Genomic DNA, 19,773 nt, shown 5'->3' with positions numbered 1-19,773 from the left:
GATTAAGAGGTTTTTAGGAGGCGTATCATGTAGCATCCTGTAGACCAAAGTGAGGACTTTGGACTTCATTTGACTTGTGGGAATTCATTGGAAGATTTTGAGTACAAGAGTGATTTGTTCTTTTTTCCAAAGGATCTCTCTTAGTTGCTGTATGGAGAAGAGATTGTATAAAGGAGACAAGAGAAGCCAAAATACCAATTAGAAATTATGCATTAATGCATGGTAGTGGTAAATTGGACTAGAGTAGAGGGGTATGAAAATGTCTGGAAACATTTTTGGTGTCATAGCTGAGGGGGTGCCACTGGCATCTAGTGAATGGAGGCCAGGGATGCTGCTTAATATTCCACAGCACACAGGACAGCCCCCACAACAAAAAAAGTGTCTGGTGTAAAATGTCGGTGTTGTTGAGAAGCCTTATACTATAAGACACAGATTTAAGGTAGAAAACTTACAGTCCTGCTTTCATGAAGCTTGCAGTCTATGACCCAATAAACATAGTGTATATGGGAGTATATAGCATTATGGTGTACAGTACATGTCATGCATATGAGAGTGTATTGCAGTGTACCTACTCAGACTTAGGTCAGAGAAGGATTTGAGAATGTGGCATATAAAATTGAAACCTCAAGGATGAAAATAGGCATTCATAGCTGGGCGCGGTGGCTCAGGCCTGTAATCCCAGCATTTTGAGAGGCCGAGGCAGGTGGATCACGAGGTCAGGAATTCAAGATTAGCCTGGCAAACATGGTGAAACCCCGTCTCTACTAAAATACAAAAATTAGCTGGGCATGTTGGCACATGCCTCTAATCCCAGCTACTCGGGAGGCTGAGGCAGGAGAATCGCTCGAACCAGGGAGTCAGAGGTTGCAGTGAGCTGAGATAGCGCCACTGCACTCGAGTGTCTCAAAAAAAAAAAAAAAAAAAAAGAGCATTCACCATACAAAGGGGTTGGATTAGAGTGAAAAGTGTTCCCAAACCAACGAAAAGAGTATGTGAAGATCTAGAAGTAGAAGTCTTTGAATAGATCCTTTGGACATGAGGGAGGCAGGGGCAGAGTTGAAAGAGTAGTGAATGTTAAAGTCAACGTAAGGGTCTTGTGAGGCAGTGGTAAACAGTTGTTTTGAAAGTAAGGCCTGGGCTGGGTGTGGTGGCTTACACCTGTAATCCCAGCACTTTGGGAGGCCGAGGCGGGCGGATCACCTGAGGTTGGGAGTTCGAGATCAGCCTGACCAACGTGGAGAAACCCCGTCTCTACTAAAAATACAAAATTAGCCAGGCGTGGTGACACATGCCTGTAATCCCAGCTACTCGGGAGGCTGAGGCAGGAGAATTGCTTGAACCCAGGAGGCGGAGGTTGCAGTGAGCCGAGATCATGCCATTGCACTCCAGCCTGGGCAACAAGAGTGAAACTCCTTCTCAAAAAAAAAAAAAAAAAGTGCTGTAGAATGTAACTATTTCAGGTAAGTATCGACTTGTAAAAATGATTTTTAATTTCTCCCCTTTTTCTTATAATTCTTATCTAGCTAAACTTTTGTTATCCTTTAGTAATGACATTCATAACTTTTATATTGTTTTTACTTAGTATTGGATCAGAAGTATTTTTCCATATAGCTGTTACTGTATTCATCAAGACACCTATTTCGTAATTTTTAGTGATTATAAGCCATTTCACTCAATGGCTACACCAAAGTTTTTTTGACTGTCCTCTTGTTGCTGAACATTTAGTTTGTTCCAGTTTTTGCTTTTATGAATAATGCTGGAATGAACATATATATGCAAATAACTGTTTTTTCTTTTTTCCCCCTGCGTAACAATGTTTCAGTCTATAAGTAGCTTCTTGTATTACTTTTTAAAAATTTTTTGTGTGTTGATGGTAATTTTTTTTAATGTATTTTAAAATAGGTACTACCAAATAGTATCTCTTGTTTCACTTCTTGGTGAGTACTGGCTTATCACATTAATTTAGGAACTTTTTTTTAAAAACCTACAGAGATTATGGAGAAGTCTGGCGAGGAAGGAATGCCTGATCTTGCCCATGTCATGCGCATCTTGTCTGCAGAAAATATCCCAAATTTGCCTCCTGGGGGAGGTCTTGCTGGCAAGTAAGTAGAACAAAAAGAGCTAATTTTGAGTTCGTTCATAATTAGTAATTAAATAATTTGGGGTAAGAAAACTTAAATCAGAAGTACATCAATTATCTAGAGGTGAAATGGGTTAGTGTTTCTTATACTAGAGAAGAACTCTTAAAACTTCATCCAAAAACGATTTTTTAAAAGGAATTATCTATCATACTCTTTGAGTATGAAGGTCCTTCTTTCCTTGCTAGTGAGTACAAATGGATTGTGCAAAATCAGATTCTGAGAGTAAAGTGTAGAAAGTATGTTCTTGACAAGTATAGAGTGTGGCAGTTACTTTTTGAGTGTGGTCTGGATGAAATGTTGAGATATTCACAAGCTTAAAATTCTGTGTAATTTAATAAAACTAAAGCATGATTTTTTTTTTAGGCGCAATGTTATTGAAGCTGTTTATAGTAGACTGAATCCACATAGAGAAAGTGATGGGGTAAGTTTTATTTTATTTCATAAGCATTTGAAGTAATTTCACAATATAAATACTAAATATGAATACATTCACATTAATGAAGTCTATAATAAATTATAGTCTGTAGTAAATTACTACTGCTTTTCATTTTAAAGTGTCAGTTAAAGTTTTAGAAAATGTATTGAAATGAAGGTAGAGATAAAATTTTGTTTTGTATATAGCTTTGTTGTCACTTTCTGGGCATCAAATGACCTTTTTTGTTTGGGCTGTCTTTATTTCTTCTCTATATGTCTGCTTTTCCTTCTTCTCCTTTAAACCTTAATTTTGAGGCAAGAATGCTCTTTTAAATATCTCAATTTCTCCTCCAGCAGGCTGCTGCCATCACCAGAAGTTAGTGATAGTGAGTGAGTTATTATTTTAATGACCAGACCTTTCAGTACCCCTGTATGCCCACTTGGAATATCCAAGGATAGTTTTTTTCTAATGTTATTGTTGTATTATGGGTATATGAGCGTTGAGCTGAGATAACCATTTCTGTTGTACCTTGCTGTACTTCATCAGAGCAAGACTCTATGCCCTTACCTTTTATTTTGCTTTCTTTCGAAATGTCAATGAGCTGCCAGCTGCTCCTCTATATTGTTTTGTTTTGTTTTGTTTTGTTTTAGTACTATTACCATGAGACAGAAGTGTCTTTTTTTTTTTAATCCAAGTTAGTTCAAATAAGTGTTTTTCTCTTGGGTTTTCAAGTTTTTATGTCTAAAAATAAATTATTTAATTTTTAATATATATGCCTCAAAGCTTTAAGGGAGCCAAACTTAGAAATGAAACTGATTGGGAGGAAGAGCCCCCCCTCCAGTCTCCAGCTCCTCTTGGCAGGTTGAGAGAGAGAGTGTCCTTTGGATAGAAATCATATGTCATCTCAATTGCATTATTTGCTAGGATTCATTATTGCATAGCAATATAATATAATTTCTTTTCCTTAACAGTAAAAGTTATCCTGGCAAAAAGGAAAATTTAACAATATAATTTTAGTGACTCATATAAAAGTGATGCTATGTATTGCTAATTATAATTTATATCTTGGTCTAGAGCAGTGATTCCGAGTCTTTTTTTGTGGCAGGTACCTCAAACTATTAAGAATTGTACCCAAGGCTGGGCACGGTGGCTCATGCCTGTAATCCCAGCACTTTGGGAGGCTGAGGCGGGTGGATCACCTGAGGTCGGGAGTTCGAGATAAGCCTGACCAACATGGAGAAACCCCATCTCTACTAAACATACAAAATTAGCCGGGCATGGTGGCGCATGCCTGTAATCCCAGCTACTTGGGAGGCTGAGGCAGGAGAATCGCTTGAACCCGGGAGGCGGAGGCTGGGGTGAGCCGAGATCATGCCATTGCACTCCAGCCTGGGCAACAAGAGTGAAACTCCGTCTCAAAAAAAAAAAAAAGAGAGAGAGATAATTGACCCAAAGCTGAGAAAATAAATTTAAAAATCCAAATATTTTATGTGATCCATCAGAGAACCCTTAAAGAAATGAGTATAGGATGTTGACATGACTAAAAGGATGGTGGTAATTTGGAAGGTTGAGAGAAGAGAATCTTACCTCTTCAGCTAGATTATAGATTCTTCAGGGCATCCACTGTCTTGATTAGAGGAAGTAAGCCCTCAGAAGACAGTTATTGATTCATTATTAGCCATAGAAGTACTCCCATTTCCTCAGGTGCTTCGAAGTGCCAACCCTCATGTGTAATCTTTAAAAATACATATATATATATATATATATATATATATATATATATATATATATCTTGCTGGATTTTGGGGTCCTTCAAGAAAATAGTCTATTTTTACTCCAAACAAGGTTTTCTATTTAACATATACCAAGGGTAACTTTTAAATTTTTTAAAAAGAAAAAATGATTACACATAGTAGCTACATAAACAGGGAATAAATAGGCAACGGAACTATGAAACTGGGGGGAAATGCTCAATATATAAACCTTACCTTAAATAGATTATTATTTGGCTATAGAAATGGGATATATGTACTTAATTACCTTTATACATAAATGTTCTATCAACATCAGATCGAACACTGACAGTGTGTCGTATAGTGGATTCCCAGAGGGAGAAGACTAGAAAACGTAAGACATGACCCCACCTGCGTGCTCAGTGCAGCTTACACTGTAGTTATAAACACACCTTAAATGATCAAAATATTTCATACAGCTTAGTAACAAATAAATGACAAAATCCAGAATGTGACCATTGCCATGTGACTTGGACAGTGATTGCTGTAAAAGTTCAGCTACTTAAGCAGGGGGAAAGTCAGCGTCTTAGAGAAAAGATAGGATTTGAAGAATGATTTGAGTGGTAGAAATGACATGAGGATGATGACCTTTCAAGTAGACTAGAGAGGCAAGGACAAAGTATAAGATATCTTCAAAAGAAAGGACATCTTTTTTGGCTAAAGCAGAGAACTGTTGTGGTGAAAAATAAGAATTTAGGTTGCAGAGGTATTTGCTAAGAGACCAGCCCTTTGAATATCGTTTTAGGGTAATCGACCACCTTATGTTTAGAGCATAAGAATGATAGATTTAGAAAAATATCTGTGGTATTTTAATCTGTTAGAAACATTTACTGTATTAGATTAAAGAGATGCAGGCAGTCAGGTAGTTGTGAAATAATTACAGAGACCAAATGGTAACTGTAAACTTATTATCATTACATAGATACATGGATTAAAGGAACTTCCCTTGTTTACTATGAAAACTGACTTTGCAGCCTAGAATTTTAAATGGGGAAATATTATATGCCTTTCACAATAATCACTAACTTAGAAAAATGTTGAACTATAATTGCAAGTAGCAGAAATGTGCTGAAAAATACCGCAGAAGGAGAAAGAATGAAGAAAATACAGACATGATTAAATTCTGAGCTCTTAACTTGACCCACTGTAGCAAAAAGCTAGCCACAAAGGTGCTCCATAAATGCTTCTTAGCAATGTGGATGATGTTGCCAGGAGCTGGATGTTAACTTGTGGGGTGGGAAAGATGAAAGTATGGTAGAATTACAGAAGAGGAGAAAGTTGGAAGGTATTACAAAAATTAAGTTTTTTTAAATAACAAAAATTATTTTTGTTTAGATATTTAAACAAAGAATTGTAGCCAGAGTTAAATCAGAGGGTTTTTTTTAGACTCCTGAAATGTCTGCTTTATATCGGAGGGAATTGTTCTGTTATAAGTGATTATAAGTAGTACCACTAGAAATAGGGATTCATTCATTTTTCTTATAATTAAGACAGATCTTTTAAATAAATATTTTTCAGAAAGTAGAGTTGAGTATAAGTCAGAAATTAAGTAATTTTAATATATATTCAGAAAGGTTACTATATTAGGGGAAACTTCTTAAGTTGTTTACTAAATTTGTTTTTTAGTATGTGTTCCATACTAAACTAACTTTTTAGAATGTGTTCCATCTTCTTACCACAAGCAATATTGATATTTTCCCAACTTTTAAAATACAAATTTGTAACAAAGAGTTTAGCAGGGATTCTTAGTCTAGGGATTCACGAATCCCCAGAAATCTTTTGGAAAATTTCCAGAAAAAGCAAAACTACATTTTGCTGTAAGTTGTCTTTATATTAGACAGGGCTCTGGGATCACACTCCTTCCCTTTTTCTAAAGTGCTAGTTTGTGTTTTATAATTAGAATATAAATTCTGTGAGATCTGGGACTTTATCTGATTCATTTATGTCTATAGTCCAAGCACAATCCTGGCATACGGTGAAAGCTCAGTAAATATTTTTTGAATAAGAAATATTTGTATTTATTCATTTCTAGTAATTTGCTTAAGGCTGTTCTTAAGTCATATATTTAAAAATTAATTTGAGTTTACTAATTGGTATGAAAGTCTATATTTATAGAGTTTTACATTTTCATGCAAAAAGTTCTTCCCTTGAAAAAGACTCATAATGCTTTTGAGTTAGTATGCCACTGATCAAGTAGTTGCATAAGTTGGTAATTTTCCAAGGGTAAAGTTGCGCAGGGGGGTGACCTGTATCTACCCAGCTCCTAGTTGTGCCAAGCCCCTTATTTATAGACACACACAGTCATAGGTAGTCTTCTCAGCACCCTTCTTTTACACATGAGACTTACAGAGATGAGGTAGTTTGCACAGGTCACAAAACTAAACAAATCATGCAGCCAGAATTTGAATTAGTCTGATTCCTATTCTCTTTACATTATTCCATGTGGCCTCTTTAAGGTAGTTAGAGATTATGTATGTCTGTACCCCACCTCTGTCCACCATGCAGGAAAAATCATTTCCCATTCTTTTGTAAATATCATGTTTAACAGTCGTAAGATACTCTATTTTATTGATTGAGACAGGGTCTCATTCTTTGTCCCAAGCTGGAGTGCTATGGCACCATCATGGCTCACTGTAGCCTCAACCTCCCAGGCTCAAGCGATCCTCCCAGCTCAGCCTCCGGAGTAGCTAGGATTACAGGCACACAGCACCACACTCAGCTAATTTTTTGTATTTTTTGTAGGGATAGGGTCTCGCTTCATTGCCAGGGCTAGTCTTAAATCCTGGGCTCAAGTTGTCTTCTACCTCAGTCTCCCAAAGTTCTGGGATTACAGACATGAGCCACTGCACCCAACCACAAGATAATCTGTTTTTAATGGTAAATATTTTATAAAGTTGTTGAAAGGAAGGAGTTAAGCCCAGTTCCTTGTCAGTAATTTTTCATTTAAATACACATATTTATCTTAATCCAAAAACAGTTTAAGGCATTTTGATCTTAGAGAAGGGGAGGAAGAACAGGACAGATTAGTCTCTTTTTGAGCCCAAAAGAATCTCTATTGTTTTCACATTATTAAATTTTGCATGCATTTTTCTGTTTTACTTCAAACAGATAAATGCAATACCCATAGCTGCTTTTACATTTTTATATCACGGTTTTTAGAACTATGTGAATATTAGTTTTTTCATATTTACTTTTTATTCACTTGTCAAAGCATTGCTATGGAGAAGACCTATACTGTTTGAAAATGCAGGCCGGGCACGGTGGCTCATGCCTGTAATCCCAGCACTTTGGGAGGGCGAGGCGGGAGGATCATGAGGTCAGGAGATCGAGACCATCCTGGCTAACACGGTGAAACCTCATCTCTACTAAAAATACACACAAAAAAAAATTAGCCGGGCGTGGTGGCAGGCGCCTGTAGTCTCAGCTACTTGGGAGGCTGGGGCAGGAGAATGGCGTGAACCTGGGAGGCGCAGCTTGCGGTGAGCTGAGATCGTGCCACTGCACTCCAGCCTGGGCAACAGAGTGGGACTCTGTCTCAAAAAAAAGAAAAAAAAAAACGCACTAACATTAGTCACTATGTTTTTAAGGTATGATTGACATAACACTTAGCTGTGTGGCCTTGACCATTCAAATGACACTGTCTAAAGTTATTCATTAAATTTGACATGATTCTTCAAGTAACATCTAATTAAAATCTTCATTAGTCATCAATTGTATCACATTTTGTCATATTCGAGAATTTTTAGTTTAAAAATTTTTTTGTCTGACAAGCAGCACATAGGACTTCACAAGAAACATTTTTACTAGTGTTTACTTTTTCTCTACTGTTATAAGTAGTCATTTTAAGAATTTTGGTTATGGGCCGGGCACACTGGCTCACACCTGTAATCCCAACACTTGCCGAGGTGGGTGGATCACAAGGTCAGGAGATTGAGACCATCCTGGCTAACATGGTGAAACCCCGCCTCTACTAAAAATACAAAAAATTAGCCGGGCATGGTGGCGGGCACCTGTAGTCCCAGCTACTCGGGAGGCTGAAGCAGGAGAATGGCGTGAACCCAGGAGGCAGAGCTTGCAGTGAGCTGAAATCGTGCCACTGCACTCCAGCCTGGGTGACAGAGCAAGACTCTGTCTCAAAAAAAAAAAAAGGAATTTTGGTTATGAGAGCTGTGTTTCACAAGATAAATATTGCTGCAAATAAATATTAGCTGGTTAAATTTTATTTTTTTAAATGTGCTTAGATTCCCTTCCTTCCCCCTCCTATTACTACTCTCTGCTTGATTTATCTAATTTCTATGTCTTATCTGGTGTAAGTTAGTATTTTCATCATGAGAGTTTCGATTTTTAAGCTATGTTAGTCTAGCTGATAGTAAAAGCTTAAAAACTAAGGTGGATGGGAGATGTCCTGAATTCTAATCTCAGTAATTGCCTTCAATTTACTTTACAGAATAATTGTAAACATCCCATCTGATGTGATAGTTTAATCAACATAACTAGTGTTCTATAGTTTTATCAATTTTACTATATTAAGGAAATATAAACTTCAATATGAAATAACCTGTGGTGTTCTATAATAATTTCACCAATATTTCTTTAGTAAGAGTCTTATCTATATGAGGTACTTCGTATGCAAAAAATGTCACTCGCCGTAATATATTCAACAGAGCGCAAAGATAGACATTGATGTTAATTATACCTGTGCACAAATCAGAGCTCTGCCATTTGCTAAGATTGTCACCCAGACAAATAACTTAAATCTCTCTGAGCCTTAGTTTCCTCACTTGTAAAAATGGTAACTGGAGTCCTTACTTTGTAGGGTACCTGTGAGGATTCAGTAAGATTATATATATGAAGTTCTTAGCACAAATATTATTTTTCCTTCCCTAGATGATAGGAGGACATAGAATGGAATATGAAATTGTCTTTACTCTCAAAGAGTTTGCAGTCTAAGTGGAGAGTCTTGTGAACCGTTGCAAGGTAGAGTTAAATGCTATAATAGATGTGTAAAAATAGGTGTGCTATATCAATTGTATGAGTTCAGATAAAGAAAGTGCAGGAACCTAGATAATAGGTTTCTCTTCTAATATTAATGAAAGCCCATGAGAGAGTTATGTAACATTATTTGGAAAAATCAAATGTAACGGCTGGGGAAGAGGTTTCAGTCCTCTATTGTCTTTCCAGAGTGATGAGAAAATGTAATTTGCCATAAGATAAAATGACTTTTAAGTGTGGTCATTAGCTAAAGTTCTTCTCAATTTAGTGATTCTATACTGTCAGCCATTGCAAATCCGTGTCTACTTGATTTATTGGTTTGGTTTTCTTTTGCTTTTTATTTTTTTATTTTTCATTTTTTGAGACAGAGTCTCACCCTGTCACCCAGGCTGGAGTGCAGTGGTGCAGTCTCGGCTCACTGCAACCTCTGCCTTCAGGTTCAAGCGATTCTCCTGCCTCACCCTCCCAAGTAGCTGGGACTACAGGCATGCACCACCACACCTGGCTAATTTTTGTATTTTTAGTTGAGACGGTTTCACTGTGTTGATCAGGCTAGTCTCGAACTCCTGAACTAAAGTGATCCACCTGCCTCGGCCTCCAAAAGTACTGGGATTACAGGCATGAGCCACTGTGCCTGGCTGTGGTTTGGTTTTAGTATGTCTTTTTTTTTTTTTTTTTGAGACAGAGTTCGCTCTGTCGCCCAGGCTGGAGTGCAGAGGTGCCATCTCAGCTCACTGCAAGCTCTGCCTCCCGGGCTCCCGCCATTCTCCTGCCTCAGCCTCCCAAGTAGCTGGGACAACAGGTGCCCGCCACCACGCCCAGCTAATTTTTTGTATTTTTAGTAGAGACGGGGGTTTCACCGTGTTAGCCAGGATGGTCTCGATCTCTTGACCTTGTGATCTGCCTGCCTCAGCCTCCCAAAGTGCTGAGATTACAGACCTGAGCCACTGCGCCCAACCTAGTATGTCTTTTAAAAAGCAACTTCTCTTCCCCAACTATCACTACTATAGCAATTCACAGAAATACAGGTGATTAATAATGTGTCAGTTGGAAAGCGAGAGGTACTTTATCTGTTGAACTTGCCAAAATTGACCCAAATACGACAAATAGAACAACCTTTCATCCAACCTTATTAATAAGTCCACCTCCAAATAGAGTTATGCCATTTAGTCTATATCAGTGATTCTCAACCCTGGCTGTATATCAGAACTACCTGTCAGGCTTTAAAAGAACAACCCAAATCCACTGAATCTGTGTATTTTGAAATGGAACTTCGGCATGTATGCAATTTTAAAAGCTCCACAGGTAATTCCAATGTGGAACAAGGGTTGATAATCACTTTATGTGTAAATTTTTGAAGCAGATTTTGTTTTAATGTCCTGTAATTTTTTTTAAATAAAATGGTAGGTTTTTATCTTTTTTTTTTTTTTTTGGTTTGGGGGTTTTCTGGGGGAGAGGGTTGTAGGCCCTGCATTAAAAGGTCTTTGTGGCCGGGCACAGTGGCTCACGCCTGTAATCCCAGCACTTTGGGAGGCCGAGGAGGGCGGATCACGAGGTCAGGAAATCAAGACCATCCTGGCTAACACAGTGAAACCCCGTCTCTACAAAAATACAAAAAAATTAGCCGAGCCGTGGTGGCAGGCGCCTGTAGTCCCAGCTACTGGGGAGGCTGAGGCAGGAGAATGACGTGAACCCAGGAGGCGGAGCTTGCAGTGAGCCGAGATCACGCCACTGCACTCTGGCCTGGGCAACAGAGTGAGACTCTGCCTCAAAAAAAAAAAAAAGATCTTTGTGATATACCGTAAAGTAGAAAATTTCCTCTTAAAGACTGACAAGGTTTATCATTAGAGTATACTTATCACACGTTGTTCCATCTCAACCCTTCCTGAATAGATTGAAATGGGAAACTTTTTATTTATTTATTTATTTATTTATTTATGAATGAATGAATGAATGACAGGGTCTTCCTCCATTGCCCAGGCTGGAGTGTAGAGGCATGAACATGGCTCACTGTAATCTCAGCCTCCTGGGCTCAAGTGATCCTCCCACCTTAGCTTCCCAAGTAGCTGGGACCAGAGGTGTGTGCTGCCACACCTAATTTTATAAGTTTTTGTTTTGTAGAGATGGGGTCTCCCTGTGTTGCCCAGGCTGGTCTCAAACTCCTGGGCTTAAGGGATCCTTTCACCTTGGCCTCCCAAAGTGCTGGGATTATAGGCATGAGCCACCAGCCCTGGCTGAGAAACTTTATTTAGGGAAACATGTTTTAAGTCCACATAATAAATTTTGCAATTAAATGACAGCTAATATGCTTGTTGTGGAAAATTGGAAAATTCAAAGAAAATAAAGTATCTAAAACTCCCTACCCATTATCATTATATTGCTGTATTTCCTTTCTTTCCAGGTATTTTTAGATATGCTAAGATGAACAGATACACAGACGTATATGTACCCCCAAAAAGCATGGGCCATACACAGTATCATCTTTTTTTTTTTTTTTTGGTGATGGAGTCTTGCTCTGTTGCCTAGGCTGGAGTGCAGTGGGTGTAATCTTGGCTCACTGCAACCTCCACCTCCCAAGTTCAAGCAATTCTCCTGCCTCAGCCTCCCGAGTAGCTGAGATTACTGGTGCACACACACCATGCCTGGCTACTTTTTGTATTTTTAGTAGGGATGGGGTTTCACCATGTTGGCCAGGCTGATCTCAAACTCCTGACCTCAGGTGATCCACCCACCTCAGCCTCCCAAAGTGCTGCAATTACAGGCATGAGCTACCGTGCCCGGCCCAGTATCATCCATTTTTTGCCATGAGGATACTTCCCCTCCCCATCCCCACCACCACCCCATCTGAGGCAGGAAAACAAGCACTTTTTTTTCTTATTTATTTATTTATTTTTGAGACAGAGTCTCACTCTGTCGCCCAGGCTGGAGTGCAGTGGTGCGATCTCGGGTCACTGCAACCTCCGCCCTCTGAGTTCAAGCAATTCTCCTGCCTCAGCCTCCCGAGTAGCTGGGATTGCAGGCACCTGCCACTGTGTGCTGCAAATTTTTTGTATTTTTAATAGAGGTAGGGTTTTACCATTTTGGCCAGGCTGGTCTTGAACTCCTGACCTCATGATCCACCCGCCTCAGCCTAACAAGCACTATTTTGTTTTTTTTTTTTTTTTTTTTTAAGAGGGTCTCACTGTCGTCCAGACTGGAGTTCAGTGGTATGGTCATGGGTCGCTGAAGCCTCAACCTCCTCGACTTAGCTCAACCTCTCGCCTCGGTTCCCCGAGTAGCTGGGACTATGGGCGTGTTCCTTTTAAACATTTTTTGTAGACGTAGGATCTCATTGTGTTTCCCAGGCTGGCCTAGAACTCCTGACCTCAAGCAATCCTCCTACCCCTGTCTCCCAAAGTGGTGAAATTGCAGATATGAGTCACTGCTCCTAGCCAATGAGGGCAACTTTAAAAAAAATAACATTCATCTGCTCTCATTTTTCTAATAAAACATTGCCATTTATTATATGGCTTTATTAGTGGTATCTTTGTTGTAAAAGTATACTGTAATAGTCTCTAAAGATGGTTAAGAGTTTGTGTCAGATCAACTGCATCAATAACCTATTTTGTATTTTATTTTCCCAAAATTTTAAGATGAAAACTTCCAAATGTATTTAAAAAGGGGTTATGATATGTTGGAACAGCTGTATATCATCTGTCTGGATTCAACAACTGTTAACATTTTGCCATAGTTGCTTTATGTTTCTTTCTATGTCTACTGTTTTTTTCTTTCTTTGACAACCCTTTGAGAGAAAATTGCAGACATCATATTTTACCTGTAAACATTTAAGCATGCAGCTCTTAAGAATGAAGATACTTTTCAGCCAGGCGCGGTAGCTCACACCTGTAATCCCAGCACTTTGGGAGGCCGAAGCAGGCAGATCACCTGAGGTTGGGAGTTCGAGACCAGCCTGACCAACATGGAGAAACCCTGTCTCTACTAAAAGTACAAAATTAGCTGGGCGTGGTGGCGCATGCCTGTAATCCCAGCTACTTGGGAGGCTGAGGCAGGAGAATGGCTTAAATCCTCGAGGTGGAGGTTGCGGTGAGCCAATATCATGCCATTGCCCTCTAGCCTGGACAACAAGAGTAAAACTCCATCTCAAAAAAAAAGAATGAAGACATTTTTCTATATAACCATAATACCATTATTATACCTAAGAAAATTAATTTTTTAAATTTATTTTTAATTTTTGTGGGTATACTATAGGTGTATAAAATAATAAATTTTATAATATCAAATATCAAGTTTAAATTTCCCTAGTTGTCACCAGAATGACTATTATAATTGTTATTTTGAATCCCAGTCTAATCAAGTTTATCAATCAAGCACATTAAACAAGTCTTTAATCAGTCAAGCCCCTCACCTGTTTTTTTCCCCTTGACACTGACTTTGAAGAGTCTGAGCCAGTTTTTTATAGTACGTCCTGCATTCTGAATTCATGTGATTGTTTTCTCATGGTGTGCTCTAACTTGATCCTCTATTCCCTTTTTTCCTGTAAACTGGGAATTAGCATTGTTAGATTCATTCTAAACATTTTTCGGCACGAATACAGGACATGACTGTACTTTATAATGCATCATATCAAGAGGCACATAATGTAAGGATATCTTGATTTTAGTCTGTCAGCTTAACTGTGATCAGCTTGGATGATTAGAGCTTGTTCTGTACAGTATTAAGTAGTTACTATTGTAGAAACCTGTAGATTTTCCAAAATTTACTAAAATATGAAAGGATTGAGTAGTTTATTATTCATACTTAGAATACTTTATTTTTATCTAGAGATGTTTTTATCAAAATAAGAGCAAAAAGTAAATACAATTTTTATCCATGAAAACTCTAAAATCTTTCAAAAATCTGTTGATATAGTTTTATGTTTTGTATTTCCTACTTATTTAGCAGAAATGATGAAGAAACTGTTCTGGTGGCCTGCTTTTCTGTCCTTTTCCTACTGCTTTAAACATTAATTTTCTTTTTTCTAAATCATATAGCCAAATATTGTTTGAGTAAGTCAGTTTTAGGAAATGCTTTTGTTGCTGTTGAATTATAAAAGCTGAGTAAATTTCAGATTAAACTTTAAATGACTGTGAAATAAGACGTAAACTAGTTAATGGTAATTTGCTTAAAATGACTTGAGATTATAATTGGAAGTTTTTATTAATTGATACAGGTAAGAATCGATATTTAATAAAATGTTCTCATGCTTAGACTATATTACTTTTTGGTAGAGAAATTAGTATTTTGCTGTAATGTGTTATGAAATACATGTGATATCCTAGTTTGTCTACTGACACTGGGGTCTTGAATCTTAAAAAAAGGCCTCCGATGAAGCAGAGGAAAGTGGATCACAGGGAAAATTGGTGGAAGCTCTCAGGCAAATGAGAATTAATCATAGGGGAAACTACCGACAACTTCTGGAGGAGATGCTGACTAGTTACAGGCTAGCTAAAGTAGAGGGAGAAGAAAGCCCTGCTGAACCAGCTGCCACAGCTACTTCTTCGAACAGTGATGCTGGAAACCCAGTGACAATGCAGGAAAGCCATACTGAATCAGAAAGTGGTCTTGCTGAATTAGACAGCTCTAATGAAGATGCAGGGACAAAGATGAGTGGTGAAAAAATATGACTTTCCTTTTTGGTAATATTTTTGTGATCTTTGATGGTTTTTAACCTAGGAAGTGTAATGTATGCATTTATATGACCGTTTTGTTATTTGAATCTTGGAAAACTAGTTTTATTATATTCACATAGCCTTGTTTTTTAAAAAGGCCTTTGCATACACCTTTATGAGATAGTGTAAAATTGACTATTTATAGTACTATGGATTTAATGAAATTATATGTCATTTCACATTGTATGCCAGAAATTAGGCTACCAATTATGAATTAAAGTGAGTAGTTAAATTAATACTAGATAGAATTAGAAATTTTGATTAGAGAGATTATGCTATATTACGGAAAAACTTGTTAATGTAGAATTATACTGCTTCATATTATTTTACCTATTAGTACACTCATAGTTAGCTTTGTAATAAATTTATGTTTTCTTTAATAATTTTAGTTCTTCAAAGAATGGCTGATGCTGGCCTGTAATTTTTCTTTCAAGGATGATAATTTGTGTGTTGTTTGATTTGTTTATATTTTACATCTCTGTAGTTTTATTTTTAGAAGTTGTGAGATATTGGATGTGTGGCTATTTTTCCTTTCTCTGTATTCTTTATGAAACATAACTTTTGAAAAACCTATGTATTATTCATTCAGCTTTGGTTTGTATATTCTGTATAGCCTAACTATACACATCAAAATGTATGTCAACCAAGTGTTTAGAATGAAATTATAAGTGTTTAAGTCCAAATAAAGCATGTGATGTGGAATAATCTATGCATGTTGTACTTATTTTTGAATTAATTTTTTAAAACAACCAAGTTTGGTATATTGGAAGTATACCCATTAGAAATTCATTTGTATTTATATAACATTTACAACACTTTTGGCTTGCCTTTTTTCATTAACAAAAAGGAAAGAAGTTTAATATTAAAATATATGTGTTGCATACTTTATTCTTTTTCTTATCCATCTTTTGTGGTACAAAATACTAATCTTTGGACATTATGGGCACACAGACGTGAGAAAATTGCCACAGTGAGCATTTTAAAGATGGCAGAATTGTCCATTTTGTTACAAATTTTTATTAGTTATTAATAAATTGAATAATTATGGGCTATTTTTAAAATAGTGGCAGATGAGAGTTTTTGTTTAAAGGGATTTTTAAATTATAGATTTGTCACATGGGGGAAAATATTTTTTAAAAATTATTTTATGACTGTAGAACATTAACTTTTCTTCTTTACGTTTACATTTATATCATGTGTCTAAAGTTGCTTTAAGTTACCATAAATTGAAACTTCGGAATCTTTGGATGTTATAGCTGATGTTTTGATGTATTTTTCCAATGCCAGAATATTTTTAAGTGCTTTGAGAAAGGAAGGCATTTGATGGAGAGGGGAGGAAAATAACCCAACCCAGTTACCTATCTATATTAGATACACGTGTACACACACAATATGCAATACACAACATCTCTCTGTAAAAGTACCCTTTTTCAGACAAAGAAAGGAAGGTAATTTGTTCATCAATTTTGTTTTCTTTTGAAATTCAATCCAGTCTGGAAGTGGTATAGGTAAATAATAATATTCTTCCTTTTCTCTTCCTGTAGGGTGCTGGAGATCTAGAAGACCCATGGTAGCCTTAAAAACCTTCTAAAATGCTTTTGATTCTGAAAATTGGGGGAAAAACTTAATCACAATTTTCTTCAGTACAAGGGGAAAATATTCTTGCGGATTCCCAACGTTTTGTGATACGAGCAGAAAATCATTAGCATTTCCCATTATTTGTTCATATTTGTGTTTTCTGACAGTTGCCATTTGTAGCATTGCCTGTACTACAGTATTTTTTGCCAACCTCAGGCATACTCATTACATCTGTATTGAACTTTTGGCCCTAGAAACCAGTGGAGTTATTTCACCACAAATCAACAATCTGCCTGAGGTGCATGGGAAATATAGTTAGCTATACTCTGAAAATACATGATGTTTTTTTTTCTTTAAACAAAACACACAACATGTAAGCATGTAAGAGTAAAGAATTGTATGATATGTTCCTTTTTTCAGTTCATCAAGTTGGAAGCCTTTTGCAGCTCTGTGGCTTGGAATTTCATTTGAGCAATTTCTATAGGATATGTATTTATTATTGATTATTATTTAATTTTTTTCCAATTTTACCTGTATTACCAAACTGGGTTCTCCAATAATGTCCAAATTGTATTGTTGCCTTGCTTCAAGATAAAGTGTATTTGGGAATAATATTATAAACCCTTACAAATTTTATGCATGTATCTACTGCATCCTTCAACTTTCACTAGAAAATCTTTTGAAACCAAATGGATTAATTTATGGCTATTTATAATTTGCTTTGACATCTCACTGTTGGAAATTTTTTAAAGATGAGATTTGCCTTTATAATGTAAATTGTGATTTTTGTTTTACATGTGGGTTTCTATAGTTTTAATTTTTTCAGCTTTTAAGATACGAGTTTTGTGTAATTTGGTATTTTTAATCATTTATGTTATTTTAAAAGCTCAGAATATCACATTGAAATTACTATAAATACATTTAAAATTATCTATTTTAGATCTAAGGAAATACTACAGAGATATTTTCATGGGTTCAGTAATCTTTCATTTTATAACATTGGGCACGGTACAGAGTGGTTGTCACATGAGGTACTTGAAGATTTATTAGTTTAATTCTATTTTTATGGTAACCTTGAATTCTTCTGAGTTTTGCATGTATTAAATTCAATTAATGCTGAACATGAAGAGTTAAAGTATTTATCTGAAAGGAGTTTCTGGGTTAGGAGAAGTAATGAATGTATCCATTTGTACATGGTTTACGTGTTGTGGATGCTTTGTAAACATTTTCCTATATGTTTAAATTGTGTTTCAGCAGGATGTAATTGCCCTTGTGTGTAGTTAAAATGAGTCATCATCTGGTCCTGTGTGAAATGGAATTCATGGTATTTTCTGTAACATTTTCCTGAAGCTGTTTCTGGAGAGCCACACGTTTAAATACAGACAGCTTTCTTGATCATTTGATTTATTGTGCACCTGATTTTTGGTCTAAAAGGAATTATTGCCACAATATATTTTATTTATTCTTTAGATTTTAGCCTTGTAAGTTAAAGTGCTTTACATGATGATGTGAAAAGCTGTTTGTCCCTTTACTGGGTTTCGGGGGTTGTTAAAAGACAGGGAATGAAGAATGCAAAATGGTTTATTGTTCAAAGTGTCCACTCTGATGCAACGCTGTACTGATAGTACTTCCCAGTATGATATTGTGATGTTTCATACAATGCAGTGAACATAACCAACTTGTTACCTAAATAAAGAATTGATAAAAACAGTGTGACATATTACTATTTGGTATGATTCAGTTTTTAATGTTATTTTAAACTTCTTATGTGGTTGGCATATTTGTGAAAATTTAATTCCAAAAAGGAATTAACCAAACTGTACAGGACAATATTAACCCCTTCTCTACTCCAGAAATATTTATACTCCTTTAAAAAAAACCTGCCTTTGGCCGAGTGCATTGGCTTACGCCTGTAATCCCAGCACTTTGGGAGGCCAAGGCGGGTGTGGATCACGAGGTCAAGAGATCGAGACCATCCTGACCAACATAGTGAAACCCTGTCTCTACTAAAAATACAAAAATTAGCTGGGCGTGGTGGCACGTGCCTGTAATCCCAGCTACTCGGGAGGCTGAGGTAGAAGAATTGCTTGAACCCAGGAGGCGGAGGTTGCAGTGAGCCAAGATCGCACCACTGCACTCCAGCCTGGCAACAGAGTGAGACTCCGTCTCAAAAAAAAAAAAAAAAAAAAAAAACAACTTTTTCGGCAAGGGGTGGGTGGGGGTTACTGGTGCTTGAAATAGAAATAATGTATGAGTTAGTAAAAGAAAGACCCATGTTCAGTGTTGACTCATCTGAATTTCCTAGCCTGGCTATTCTCAAGTATTTTGGTCTGAGGACTCATTTATACTCTCACAAATTGTATATTCCAATGAAGTTTTGCTTTTGTGGATACTATCGATATTTACTTTATTAGAAATTAAAGCTGAGAAATTATATATACTGTTTTAATTTGTTAACAAGTAAAACAATTACATGTTAATATATAAACCATTTTATGAAAAATAATTGTCTTATAAGATAAAAATATTCAGTGTAAAAAGGACCGTTTTTCATTTTTGTGAGCCCTTTAACGTTGGACTGAATTCTTGTTTGTGCTTCTGCGTTCAGTCTGTTGCAGTGTGGTATGGCCCGATGGTTGAAGTATATGAAGAAACCTGGCCTCACACAGATAGGTAGTTGGAAAACAGGAGTATTTTAGTAACTTCAGATAATTGTAGATATCAAAACTTGACAATTGATAGTTTCTTGAAGGTTGGTTGCAATGTGAAATTGGAAAGTTTATTAGAGGACTTAGTTTGTTATGTTAAAATCCACTGGGTCTGTCTTGCATTTTGAATGGACCTTCTGGCTATGCATGATTTTGTCACATCATGAATTAGTCATTTGGAAAATACTGGTTCACTGAATTGTGCAGTTCTTCTAAATATTGATCCGTTATTCTGCAGTGATTAAAGTTTTTTGTTAAGGGTAGGCACAGTGGCTCATGCCTCTAATCCCAGCACTTTGGGAGGCCGAGGCAGGTAGATCACCTGAGATTGGGAGTTTGAGACCAGCCTGACCAACATGGGGAAACCCTGTCTTTACTAAAAATGCAAAATTAGCCAGGCATGGTGGTGCATGCTTGTAATCCCAGCTACTCGGGAGG

The 19,773-nt window shown here is 36.9% G+C and overlaps 1 protein-coding gene across 4 annotated transcripts in view; it reads left to right on the top strand.

The window, feature by feature from the left end:
• Positions 1-18,335, top strand: part of PPM1B (protein phosphatase, Mg2+/Mn2+ dependent 1B) — a 69,124-nt gene extending 50,789 nt beyond the window's left edge. The window contains exons 4-7 of one of the 4 annotated variants that reach the window (XM_058428337.1): positions 1,991-2,102; positions 2,505-2,562; positions 9,237-9,326; positions 16,594-18,335. In XM_058428337.1, coding sequence (XP_058284320.1) covers positions 1,991-2,102; positions 2,505-2,562; positions 9,237-9,299 — 233 coding nt within the window. In that variant the 3' untranslated portion in view covers positions 9,300-9,326; positions 16,594-18,335. Of the gene's footprint in view, positions 1-1,990; positions 2,103-2,504; positions 2,563-9,236; positions 9,327-14,698; positions 15,759-16,593 lie in introns of those variants that run through there. The other 3 variants (XM_058428336.1, XM_032176524.2, XM_032176520.2) reach the window with 3 other exon arrangements.
• The last annotated feature ends 1,438 nt before the right edge of the window (positions 18,336-19,773 follow it).

This window comes from Hylobates moloch, unplaced genomic scaffold, assembly GCF_009828535.3.
Source record: "Hylobates moloch isolate HMO894 unplaced genomic scaffold, HMol_V3 SCAFFOLD_15, whole genome shotgun sequence".
Lineage (NCBI taxonomy): Eukaryota > Metazoa > Chordata > Mammalia > Primates > Hylobatidae > Hylobates > Hylobates moloch.
This window is presented reverse-complemented; position numbering and strand designations above follow the sequence as displayed.